This window comes from Corvus brachyrhynchos, unplaced genomic scaffold, assembly GCF_000691975.1.
Source record: "Corvus brachyrhynchos isolate BGI_N302 unplaced genomic scaffold, ASM69197v1 scaffold2146, whole genome shotgun sequence".
In the NCBI taxonomy this organism is placed as follows: Eukaryota; Metazoa; Chordata; class Aves; order Passeriformes; family Corvidae; genus Corvus; species Corvus brachyrhynchos.
In genome coordinates, this window is record NW_008238480.1 from 32,434 (window position 1) to 46,432 (window position 13,999).

General features: G+C 35.8%; 1 protein-coding gene across 1 annotated transcript; it reads left to right on the top strand.

Annotated features, from left to right (window-relative positions):
- Positions 1-1,610: 1,610 nt before the first annotated feature.
- Positions 1,611-13,991, top strand: LOC103617632 (mesoderm induction early response protein 3; the record flags this gene model as incomplete). The annotated part of the gene is made up of 7 exons (XM_017737188.1): positions 1,611-1,754; positions 6,186-6,320; positions 7,837-7,957; positions 10,142-10,227; positions 10,426-10,498; positions 13,321-13,472; positions 13,910-13,991. Coding segments are annotated over exons 1-7 (751 nt in total), but the record flags the coding sequence as incomplete, so codon positions are not given.
- Positions 13,992-13,999: the final 8 nt, after the last annotated feature.

Sequence of the window (13,999 nt, forward strand, 5' to 3'; positions counted from 1 at the left end):
CTCTTGATGGGGAGGGGATGGGAGGGGGCATGAAATGGAAACTCCCTACCTGCTGCTGGGTTGGATGGAGCCCGTGTCTCACCTCACTCTTTTCTCTCCCCACAGGCTTCTTTTGGGAGTTCGAGCCCAGGTTCGTCTTTGCCCACCTTCTGCCCCAGTACCTAGCCTGCTGCCTGCATGCTGCTCTCTTCTTCCTCCTCCTTTCCAAACTTACCTTCTGTTGCCTCGTAGCTCTCCTAACGCTTCATTTTCAGTAACTAACTGCCTGCCTGATTTTTAAGAGATGTGCTCTGTGGAGTTCTTCCCTTACCTCTGGTCACAGTTAGTAATTGGCTGCTCAGAACCCAAAATGAAAGTAAAGTTTTGTAGCATTTTTAAGTCAGCATCTCAGTAAAACCATGTAGCCTGGAGAGATATCACTTCTGTTCCTGATAACTGCAGGGTTGTGTAAATTTTTGATTTCTAGATAATATCAGAAAACATTTAAAATCATGATGTTATGTAATTGTTAAGGTTTTAACTGCTGTTAAGGTTCTTTGGAATATTTACACATGGAAGCCTATTTAACATTAGCAGGGCTACTCATGAGAAATATTTGGGGAATGCATTTGCTTCTGTGTACCTGCTCTTGGCACTGGCTGAGCACTAGTTTGTAAGAACTAGAAGGGGAAACCAGAGGTGAAAGAGAAATATCCTAGTCTGTTTCTTTTCTCCATCATGAAAGTCTTAAGAAAGTGAACATTGAAGAACAAAACAACCCTGCATTTCAGTAATTTTCATTGTAGAACACTGACATTGCTGTGCAGCATATTTGCATCTTAAAAACTTGTTTAATATAGTGCTTTCTAACAAATGCACTTAAAATAACAACAGTACTTTTTTATGACTTATGAGTATCTTCTTGGGTAATGAAAAAGTGTCTGTTGGACCATGGAGCTGTCATAATGACTTGTTAATTACTGTGATCCATTAGAAATGTTTTGTTATTTCTGGTATATTTCCCTCTATATTTCTTGAAACTGCTATGTTTGTTCTTCCTTTTTAGATCAATTGCTAAGAATTAAATTAGTTTTATTAAAAGATCTCATCTGTGAGACTAATCTGAAGTGAGTCTTGCTGCTTATTTTGCTGTTGTTAGGAAACTAGTTTGCAACCTAAGTTAGCTGTTAATTAGTGAAAAGCTATGCTAGTTACCATATAAATGATATAAATAGAATGAGTCTATAAATCAGTGTCTTGCAGCATCTGAAATCTTGTGACATGTGGATGTTATACTTTAATGATGATTTCCAGGATCTTTAAAACAATCTTTTATTCAGTAAAATATTAATTTGGTATTGTACTTTCTGAAACTTTGTTTCAGTAGTTTAGATACTTTTCCCAAGTACTCTATACTGCAAGAGAGAAAACCACCTATTACAATACAAAAAGGGAAGGCCAGCTAAAATAGTTGAATTTTTCAGGTAGTTAAGAATTTGTTCCATTTATTCCACTGAGAGTTCTAACTATGTATGTAAAGACTCATGCAACCTTATTTTTTTCCTGTGATGTAATTTCATGTGTTGGTATACAAAAAAAATTACTCAAATTAGGGTTTTTTGATAGTTGGCTCTTTATCCTCTGAGGATCATGACTTTGACCCTTCTGCTGAAATGCTGGTACATGATTATGATGATGAACGAACTCTTGACGAAGAGGAGGAAATTATGGAAGAAAACAAAAATTTCAGCTCTGAAATTGAAGATTTAGAAAAGGTAAGAGTGACTTGCTCTCTCCTAAATGTCCATGTATGTAGTAGCTTGTTAGTGAAAAGAACATTCAACCTGTTCTTTAGTTTGTATTGTATAATGCAATTTTCTGCAAAATGCCTTTGGAGGTTTTTTTTAAAGAAAAAAATCGGGTTTGGTTAGGATATAGCAGTGCTTCCTCACAAAAAGGCTGACCTTAGCTTCTCAAAGTTATTAGTGTTAAGTTCAGATTCATCTTTTTCATTTAATAACTTTTTCACTTTGGAAAAGAAATTACTGAAGCAGATTTTAAAGTCTTATCTAATATCACTTGTCACTTTTAAGTTTTATAAGTTGGAAATAAGTTTAAATTGTACATTAAGTGACAGCTAGCTGTGTTTCATTCTGTTGGTCAGATTTTGGTTTTCCAATCTGGAAGCACAGTCCTGTTTTACACATTTTTCACATTCATTTGCTACATAAATTGTAGTTCCATGTCTCAGTTTCATCAGTTTGGCATTTGCTGGGTGTACAAAATGACCAGCATGCTCCTTGGCTTTTCCTATTCTTTTTTACATTCTTTAATTACATGTTTTTTCTGTTTCTACCTCTTGTTCATCTGTGTCAGTGCATCACCCGTTTTAAATGCCTGCTGAATGCTAAATAGCCACAAACTGATGCTGCTTGCATTACCATTCAGTGACCCACTTACACCACTCAGCATAACTGCAGATTTTGATCAACAGACTTCCAGGAAAGTGTAATTTTTAGCATTAAATAGGAGGCTGTGCTTTTGTAGTCCATTTAAAAACAAATTTTCTTAACTTCTGGGGTTTTTGTTTGTTTTGGTTTTGCCTTGCTACCTTTTACAATTATATTTTTGCTAATTATGAACTTGCAGTTATAATAGCGAAGCAGCTTGCCAAGTCTGGTGGTTAAAATGGAGTTGGTACTCCACAATATGATCTTATTGCTTCTATAAAAGAAGGAAAAAGAACTGAGAGCCACTCATCTTAAACACTTTAGTACTTTATGTCCCAATCCTGGAAAGACTTGGACATGAATTTGCATTTACCCATTGTGTAAAGTCTTTGCAGAATTAAGACCTTAGTTGATTAAAGAAAACAAGTAATTTAATCAGTGTACAAGTTCAACAAGAAATTTTTTAAGGTAACATAATTTTTAAAGGTATAAATTATTGGAAAATATTTCTAATTATTTGATAACTTGAATCAGGTAACTAAAAAAATTTCCATGGTTTGTTTTATTAATTGTGTTAGGATGCAAGTATGATGATATTTAGTAAAATAATTGGATCAAAAGCTGTTGGAAAAAAGAAGTTATAAACCAAGCCTTTCTCTTGATTTTTGCTTCTGTATCATTAGCTGTTTTTCTCCTATTACTTTCTGTACTGGTCTTGTCTGGGAGAGTTAATTTTCTTCATAGTACCTAGTATGGGGCTATGCTTTGGATTTGTGCTTAAACAGTGTTGATAACACATTGATGTTGTAGTTATTGCTAAACAAAGCTTACACAGAGCCAAGGCCTTTTCTGCTTCTCACACTGCCCTGCTGCTCGGGGGCTGGCTGGGCATTGGTCGGTTTGTGGTGAGCAATTGTTTTCATTTGGATAACTTGTGTTTCTTGGGCTTTACTTCCCCCCTCTTTTTATTTTTTCTTTTCCTTACAATTTTTAAAAATTATTATGTCTTTTTAAATATTAAGCTGTCTTTATATTAACCCACAAGTTTCTTTTTCACTCATCCAATTCTCTTTCCCCCTCATCCCATTGGGGAGGGAGGGAGCAGCTGTGTGGTGTTCAGTTGCCATCCAGGGTTAAGCCACAACAGGGCACAAATGATTTGAGATAACATATTTGACCATAACATATTAGGAAGAATTTACATCTGTTAACATTTGCTGGTCATGATATTGATTTATCTGTTCTTGATATTAGCTTGTCTGATCTATGCCATGCTCTCTTTTTTTGCTGTACGTGTTAAAGATTGGTGTTGGATTTTGCAGTTTGCTATGCTCTGTAGTGCTTAGTGATGTTTTGCCTGCAAGATTTATTATTAAAACACTGGCCTTGAGCTTAATCTGGTATTTGGGTTCTGTACTGAAGCCATTAATGTACTTCAGGTACCATCTCATGGAGACAATTAACAATTATACTTCTTCCTCTGAGAGATTTTTTTTGTGGAGGTAATACAGAATGGCACCTTCACCACCACCTTTTGTCATGTTTTCTCCCTTGTTACAATAACTTCAGTATCTTGAACATCCTTGGGTAGTCTAAATACTTCTATTTGTATTTCTTAGGAATATTGCTTCAGTTTTTAATGAGGTTAACAAGCTATTTAAGAATATGACCCAGGCCCTGTGGCAGTGTGGTTATGGGTGGCAAGGCACATGGGAGAATATGGACAGGTGTCTAGAAAGGTTTACACCTCCGATGGTCTGGAACTTCAGTCCTGAACAAGTGCGGAATCCTGATGAAGTGATAGACTATTTGGGGGAAAAAAACAGATTCCCTGGCTATTCCAAAGAGGCAGAAACAATGGAAGCAGAAGTCAACTTGTTTAGTAAGAGATGAAGAAGCTTCTCCTAACAAGAAGCAGGAGAGCAAATCAGAAGAGGCAGCCTCAAAAAGAAATATTAGCAGTATATGAAGGAGTTCAAGATGCTTCAGAAGTAGTTGATACTGAAGCACAGCTCCTTTTGGCACCTCGATTTCCTGTGTTGGGCTGGATGTTCAAAGGCAGGGTCCCCTCTACACATCATGCAACTGATGCTACGTGGAGTAAGTGGGTTGCACTGATCACACAATGGGTTTGAATGGGAAACTCCAACCGCCCAGGAATTCTGAAAGTGATTGTGAACTGGTCGAAACTTCAGTGTTGCCAAAGGAGGTGACTCGAGCTCAAGAGTCCCCACTATATAATAAACTACCAGAAAATGAAAAGCCATATGCCCTGTTTACAGATGGATCCTGTCATATTGTAGGAAAACATCAAAGTTGGAAAGCTGCCATGTGGAGTCCTACACCACGAGTTGTGGAAACTGCTGAAGGAGAAGGTGAATCAAGTCAGTTTGCAGAGGTGAAAGCCATCCAGCTGGCTACAAATATTGCTGAATGAGAAAAATGGCCAATGCTTTATCTCTACAATGACTTAGGGATGGTGGCAAATGCCCTGTGGGGGTGGTTGCAACGATGGAAGCAGAATAACTGGCAGTGCAGAGATAAACCCATCTGGGCTGCTGCATTGTGGCAAGATATTGCTGCTTGGCCAGAGAACCCGGTTGTGAAGGTACGTCATGTAGATGCTCATGTACCCAAGAGTCAGGCCACTGAAGAACATTGAAACAATAAGCAGGTGGATCAGGCTGCTGGGATTGAAGTGGCTCAGGTGGATCTGGACTGGGAACAGAAGGGTGACCTATTTATAGCTTGATGGGCCCATGGCACATCAGGATATGTAGGAAGGGATGCAGCATACAAATGGACTCATGATTGAGAGGTGGACTTGACTTGATGCCACTGCACAGGTTTTCCATGAATGTTAAATGTTAATTGATTTATGGCACAGTTCAGTGTCAGTATGCCATGATCAAACAAGCCAAGTGGCTGAATGGTGGTGGGGAGCCACTGCTTGGGGACTGGCTGGGCATCAGTTAGTTGGTGGTGAACAATTGTTTTCATTTGGATTATTTGTCTTTCTTGGGTTTTATATACCTCTTTCTTTGTTTTGTTGTGGTTCTTTTTTCTCCTATTTTCCTTGCATTAAGAAAAAAAAAAGTTTATTTTTAATGATTATACTGTCTATCTCAACCCATGAGTTTCTTTCTCACTTTTACCGTTTCAGTTCTCATCTCCATCCCACTGGGGAGGAGTGAGCGAGCAGCTGTGTGGTACTTAGTTGCTGCTTGGGGTTAAACTACACCACCTTCTCTACAGTTATTATAAAATATGCAGAAGATGGAAAGGAGGGATAAAAGATCGCTACATTGGTTTACTTCTGTGGTGTTTTGCACACTTGCAGCTGTAACTATATAGGACTAAAGTTTTCAAGTTTTTCTGCATTTCTTTCTTGTAAGGGGATTGTTAATGTTCCTAGTCTATCTTCTGTCTTGAAGAAATATAGGCAAATCATGTTCTACAGTATGAATCAGATAAGGAGCAAATTTTTAATAATTACTCTTTAGTTTCATCCACTAAATGGTTTTCTTCAATAGTTTAATGGGACTTCATTATATGCCAAGAGACACAGTTATGAATTATTTCAGTCTCATGCCTGAAAATATTTTAGATCTTTAATCAAGATTCCTGCTTTCAATTAAGTTTTTCTTGTTTGTTTTTTTACTTTTGTTTTTCAAAATATGTCTTATCCTTTTAGGCCTGAATTGTTTACAAGTATTTGGCAATATGTTGAAATATTTGTAAATCTTCTTGTAATAGGAAGGAAACATGCCATTGGAAGATTTGCTGGCATTCTATGGCTATGAACCCACAATTCCCATTATGGCTGGTTCCAGTGTGGGTAGCTCTCCAAGTGAACTTGCAGATGAGCTTCCAGATATGACTCTAGATAAAGTAAGTCAGAACTGTTTTTCCCTGTATTACGGTTTAAAAGTAGAAATCCGTGTGACCTTAACTTATATTTCACTATCTCTTGATGTTACAATATACATATCTTTGTCAATTTCAACGTACAATTAAGTTACTGTACTAGTGGTGGACTTGGCAGTGTTAGGTTTATGGTTGGACTCAATGACCTTAAAGGTCTTTTCCAACCTAAATGATTCTGTGATTGTACTTTTAATTATTTTTCAAAGATATTTAGGATCTGAATTTAATTATAATTATCACACAAATGCATAGCAACTTTAGTGGCATTATATTATTACAATTGAGAAATGAATAAGGTAATGGTTCTTCTAAAACATTCAGAGAACTTTAAATAGATTTCCTTTTTTTTATTTTATACAAGTGGGATTTTTTTCTGAAAAGTTCTGTATTTTATTTTAATGTATGCAATGTCCAGAAATAATAATTCTGGCTTCGAATATACATGTCATGTATCAAACCTTTGTGGATAACTTGAAAAGTGCACTACTGGATGCTTTGGAATGTTTCTTTCAAATGCATATAATTTGTAAAAATATCATCTTTGGAGGGTGAGAGAGAGATTGTTTTCTGTGCAATTACTATATGTATCGCATTGTTGAATATAGAAACTCAAAACTACAGTTTTTATGATTCACAGGCTAACTTTGAATTCTGAGATGAATCTGATAATTGGCTATAAGGCATGCAGCTAGTAGTTTGTATTATAAAATCTGTAGGTAGTAAGTACGTGTCTTTTTTTTTGCTTTCCATAAGTATGATGAAATTATAAACTCCACAGAAAGTAGAGTATAATGATGGCTCTGCACATCTGATTCTCATTAGGAGTCACCATTGTGTTGAGGCTACAGAAATGTAGCTGGATTCTTGTCTAATACAGTTCTTTGCCTCCCTAATCACTATACAGAGGGGTTCAAGCATGTCTGGTAGTGGAGGAAGCACATTCTCGCTCCCTCCCTTTCTTTTGCCCTCCCCTTTGCTTGCTCTTGCTCGCCCACCCCCCCCACTTTCCACTTTATTATCTTTTGTTTATTATCTGTAATTCTTCTCAGGAAAAATCTATGAAAATGCCTGGCTTTGGTTTGGGTTTTTGTTTGTTCACCCATTACCCACCTCCCCCCTGAATTTAAGGGGTATCTGTGATATAAAGAATGACAGAATTTTAAATGTTTCCACTCACTTTTTTTATTTAAAAGCAGTTGGATGAACATCTGAGATTTGATGCTTGCAGAGGTTACTACTTGTGCATTTATTTTAATAGACAAGGGGGAAATAAACCTCTGTGTTCAACTCTGAAATGAATGGTTATATTTGTTCTGAGAATTAGAAGTGGATTAGCTTTTTAATAGTGAGCAGTCTGCTAAAATTGCTTATGGTAAAATAATTCATTTTAATTAATGAGACTTGCAATTTGTTGAATCTAAATGCTCACCAGTCTATATTTAATAGTCTGAAGTTTTATTTTTTTATTTTAATGATACAGGAGGAAATAGCTAAAGACCTCTTGTCAGGTGATGATGAAGAAACGCAGTCCTCTGCTGATGACTTGACACCATCAGTTACTTCACATGAGGCTACTGACTTCTTTCCTCGGCCATTAAGATGTAGGAAACCTAATTTTATAATAGTACTCATAAAGTCTTACCATATACTATGAACTATATAGCTTTCTAGTTTAAAATATCAAAATTGCAGAGTGGGATTGAGAAACAGTGCTTTGCAGGATGTTGTACATGAATATTGTCTTTGGTTGGTATTATTGATTACCTAAAAGACCTATATTTAATATGGAGCTCAAAGCAGAAGCACAATTAATTTTTCTAAAAATACAGTCGTTTTTCATAATTAATAGTTAATGTATGTCAAGGAACACTCTTTGTAATTTTCTGTACATTGGTGAATGGCATGAATATGTAACATGTTCTTTTAAATTAGTGTTTCTCTACTAAAATTTTTGCTGCTACTTTTAAGCCAGTGACTCCTCTATTCAGCCTATGGATGTGAACTGGAATTTGGTTTCTTTGTGATTATTTCCCTTCACACATTCAATGGTTTTCCATAGGACTTCATGAGCCAAAGTGTTTTTATATGGGATGGGGCCTATTAACCCATGATCACCAAAATTTTACTACCTGTGGAACTATTATGGGAAAGATCCAAGACCCATTGGTTCAATTATCCAACCTTGGCAAGATATTCCTCATTGCTCCAACTCTAGTACACCAGTGAACAAATGAACTGCAATAGACAATGTGGAGGATTTTAATCACAATTTTAATGTGGCAAGTATCTTGAGCATTTTCTGGGGGATTTCATCCCTCTAGAGAAAGGGGATGATAAAGGGCATGTGCTGTCTCAATCATCAGCAATTGTAGCCCTTTGCATGCTGCTGATTGTGTAATGTAAGGCATTTTTGAGAGAGATACAAAAACCTTTAAAAATTATAGTGCCCTTTTTTAGTTAAGCAAACCCCAATCTCTCTGGCACTTAAACATTGTTTGTGAACTGTTAATGAATATGACACTGAAAGTGTGGCAACTTTATGGAAAGAATTATTAGCTCCTTCATCTTAGGATTAAGAAACAGTCATCTTTGCTTTCAGCTATCGTGGTTTTTCTATCAGAATGTTGCTCTTTCTCTATTAGAAATTTTGATTGGGCATTTTAAAATCAAATATCCACCATGTCAGGGAGGGAAATGTCAGTTTTCTGTGCTTTGACAGTTTCATTTTTTTTTTTTTTCCCCTCCCTGTCCATTTCTCTTAAGATAACATTCAATTTTAAGATAAGTCTAACACATAGGCCATTTTGTTGAATTTGGATTAATTGGAAAAAATAATTGCATATTATTATCCAGGTATATTGCTGTTTCACGCATTCATGTTAGCTTCTTGCCTGCTATTTCTAACAGCAAAAAGAGAGACTGGTTATTCTAGTAATGACTACAGGAGAGGAGCCTCAGTCTATAGTCTTGGATATTGTCTTTGATGTTGATGATTCTATTTAGTTGTGATGAAGCTAAAATTGAAACCCTATTTGTGAGCATGTTATTACTGAAAATTGAGAATATGAAATAGCTTTTATCTTATCAGAACTATAGATTCCATTCTGCTGGGGATAAAATAAAAAAATAGATTTACTTCAGAACCCAGAACCACAGAGTTCCAAATTCTAAAATATGAGTTATTCTGTGGAGTACTGTATTTGAATTACTTGGAGTGCTCTGCTGTATTTCTTCCTAAGGAAAAAAAATATTAAAGAGGAGTAAGCAGTCTTTTGTTGTCTTTTGCTTATTCTGTTTTCTGTGTATCTACTATATCTTTAGTCCTTGCTGAGGTAGCCTTGTTTAAAGGAATGTTTTGAATGTCAATTAAAACTTCAGGTGAAAGGCTTCAGTAGGTAATAAAGACTTGCCTTCAACTTTACTTTCTTTGTGATTAACCCATGGCTAAGTCATAGCCCTGGAAGTTTTCTGTTTTTCTCATACCTTTTCTATAAGGTGTAAGCATTTATTGAAGAAAATTAATGAAGAAAAATGATCTAATTTCCTTTTGACTATTAGAAATATTGTCTTAGTTGCAACAATGGTAAATGTTTCAGTTCTGCAATATGAAATCACCAATGCTTTCTAACTTAATTCTAGTTTGATAGAAATGTAGATCAACAGACTGGTGATGAGTGTCTTCCAGAATAAAAGCAGGGCTCCTCTCAAAAGTAAAGAATATCTTGTAGTTCTGTGTTTGAACTGAAAATTCTTCCTAGCTAAAACCAACTTATTTATGTCTGAAGCAAACACTACGTGTGATGGAGATAAGGAATCAGATGGTGAAGACATAGAGGCAGACAATGGTAATTCATCTGAAGATTTGAGAAAGGTAATAATTATATTTTAAGAAAAAGTTAAGAAAACTTTTACTATTAAAAAAATGCATTAAAATTTATAGTACATATCTAAAATAGTACCTTAATTCTGAAATTATCTGCAAAATCCCATGTTAATGGAATTTGTAATGCTTCCATGCACAGAATATTAAGGTAATACCCTTTTCTTATGATTTTTGTTACATCTTCAGGAAATAATGCTTGGTTCACAGTATCAGGCTGAAATTCCACCTTACCTTGGCAGATACAGTGATAATGAAAAGGGTAAGTTATTCTGTTTTAGTTTTTATCTTATATTTATACATAGCAGCTAATGGAAAAATGTTATTTAAATTTATAAGATAAATTCAATGACTTAGTTAAAAAAACCAAACCAACCAACCAAAAAACCCCTAGTCAACTGAAGTATTGCAACCACATAATTATATCTTAAAAGTGTGATTCTACAACTTTGAGAGGATATTTTCGAGAAGACATAGGAGAGTGGATTACACTGTTAATTCTGAAGTATCTAGTAATATTAGGAGGCGACAAACTGTGGGTCAAGAAGTAAATATTTTCATCAGGGTATCATAACTGGGCTATGAACATGTAAGTTTACATTGAAGATCTTCAGTATTTTTCTTTGCTTCTTTTTTAGCAAGCACGACAGTGTGGGTTACAAAATGGTTATGAAAAACAAAGCAATGAACTATTTGAATTTTCCATAGCATGAGCAGATGATGTAGGTCTCGATATACCTTGTCTTTAAAAAAAAAGATGTTTTAAGTATGATGTTATTGCTGTGTAAATTTAGGTTAAAAACTGAAATTGTGCCAGAGTAGAAGAAATAACTTTATTTAATAGAGTTTCATTTGGTACCTTTAGAAACCTTCACTGGCTGGAAGCATTAGCAAGTGAACATCTCTTGTGTTGCTTAAGAGATCTATGGAAGTTTTCTATTTTCTATGATTTGAGCATGATGCTTACTGGTTGTAAGAAATAGAAGAGTGAAAACCACTTTTATCTGAATAGTCCTTTTACTATTTACACATCTTGACTTCTCCTTGGTCAAGAACTAGAGAAGGGCCAATAACCAGAGGATGATCAGGAAGGCATTAATCTGACAACTTTCTCTGGAACAAGCTGGTGCTAGAGAGAACCAGAGAGAGTATTGTTCACTGGCATAGCCAGGAGCAAAGAGGTAGCTACCAGATGGGAGAGCCTGAGGAGTTCCTCTTGAGAATATCAGGCATGGATTCCAGCAAAAAAGTGCTGGGTTGTCTTGATAATGGAGATTGAAGCTGAACTCAGCAATGTTGGAGAGAGTGGAGGATTCTGTAAAAGCCTTTTTTGTACTCCCTGAAGAGTTTGTGATGGCAAACAGGAGCTTATATTTCTGCTGTGAAGTCCCAGCTATTGGAATTGTGCTAGAAAGCAGTTTGCTCTTCTATAAACCTTACACTTGTAACACGTCTGTTTAAAAGCTTTCAATGTTCTTAAGTCATAACAGAACTTTAGGAGATGTAATTTTATTCTTCACCTTAGCTTAATATTCTTTCCTGCAGTTATATGAGAGATTTGAGAATCTTCTTCATCTCCTCTAGTGTAACTGCCGTTATACTTGGGTGTGTTTGAATTTAATAACTCTAATTTGTATTGCCAAGAGAGTACATAAAGCATTATGTGTAAACACATCTATTGATCAGAATAAAGGATTTAGTTTAATCTAGAATCTAAATGTATGCATAGACAAGGGTTCAGGCCAACTCTTAAATATTTCCAATATATTTCAAATAAGCTACTTGAGGGGTGCATACATGATTTCAGTATACTATGAAGGAGGACTATACATCCTGATTGCTTGTAAAATATGGAACATACAAGTTGTTAACAGCATTCAGTTGTTAGTGAATGGAAAAAGAAATTACCACATTGAGACCTAGATTTCCATTCTGTTAAGTAAGTGTGCCGGTTTGGCCAAATTTAGAAATATATCCTCTGAGAGAAGGCAGGCTATAAACACCCCTCCCCCACCAGGTTTGGGAAAAAAAAAAATTTCCTCAAAGGAAAGTGAAAGAGATAACAACTATTTATTGAACAAACACACAGGAAAAGGGATAATGATGCTAAATCATAAAACTTCTCGATCTGCTGAGAGAAACCTGGGAAAATTTCAGAGTCCTTCCGTAGATCTCTCTCTCCCCCTCCTTGGAGCTGGGACGGGGTGGTGGGCCCACCTCCAGGGCCAAGGCCTTGGTAGAAAGTCCTCCCAATGTATTCTGATGTTGAAACAGTCCAGCAGAGAGAAAAGGAAAAAAAAACGAAGTCCCAGGAAAACAAAAGTTCAACTCTCCAGAGGAAAAGGAGCTGAGGAAAAAAAACTGCCGAAAGCTGGCTGGAAAGAAAAGCAACCCGGGTGCTTCCCTTATCTCTCGTTCTCCTGCCGCAGCTGGAAAAAAAAATCCTTATCTCTGTGTGACCTTGAACAAGCTGCAAACTGCTTTGAAAAAGTTTTGCTCAGTTTTTTTCTCCCCCCTCTCAGGCTGAGTTTAAAGGCATAGAAAGGCATAAAATTAATTTCTGGGCATGGGGCAGCGATATGGGATACACATCACAAAGTCACCCCAAGACAGTAAGTTTTAGCAAATTTTAGTAGAAAATGACCAGTTAGCTGCCACCTCTTTTTTTTATTTTATATGCAATATTTGAAATATTAAAGTACACATTTTATTGTAAACTATAGCTTATTTGTTGTAAACAGCTGAATAAAACTGAGTGGCTTTGCTAGTTTTTTTATACGAAGATTAATACATATGCATAATTTGACTTGAATCATCTAGCTGTCAACAAGCTGCTCCTCTGTAGAGATTGTCTCAAGAGCCAGTCCCTTATCTCATCCTCATGGAACCTGAATCTCTTCACCATACCACACTGCAGTCTCTCTCTAAACTAAAGCTTTTGGGGGAAAAAATGAGCTGCAATTTGAAAGTGGCATGACAGTGCTTGATTTGATTACTTCTGTATTCCTGTTCTTTGTGAAATAGCTTTTTATGTTCTAGCCTTAAAAATGTCACACTTGCCATAAATGAATTCTGTTTTAACAGCCTATGAAAATGAAGACCATTTACTTTGGAAACCTGATGTGATCTCAGAAAGTAAAGTTAAAGAATACCTTTTTGAAACCTCCTTAAGAGCAGGAAATGAAAATATGATTGGCAGAATTCCTGAAGGACTACATACACGTGACAATGAACAAGTATATTTTATATCCTGTTCCATTTGTGACACATTGCTTTGTAATTAATGTGTTCTCTTTCTCTGCCTTGTATTATAAAGGCAGCAATATTTTTTTTAATTGGATGGTACTGGGGTCAGGATCTTATTTTTAATTTTAAACACATGCTTAAAATTGAGTATTTGAATGTTGGCAGTGTGATCTATGATGTTTCTGGTTGACGTGCTGTTGACAAATCCAGCTTTCGTAATTATTACATATAATGTTTTACATTTGCTTAATTAAACCTTGCCTTAACATTTGGATGGTTTTGCTTTTGATTATTTTAACATTTTCATCCTGTATAAAGATATATCCTCTTTTTACATTAGATATGTTCACTGAAAGGGTTGTTTCAGAAATTTAGATAGGATATTTGGAAACTTTAACTCTTTCTAAAGACAACTTCTATTTTATAGGCACTATATGAACTTCTCAAGAGTAGCCATAATGTTAAAGAAGCAATTGAGAGATACTGCTCAAATGGAAAGGCATCTCAGGGTAAGAGA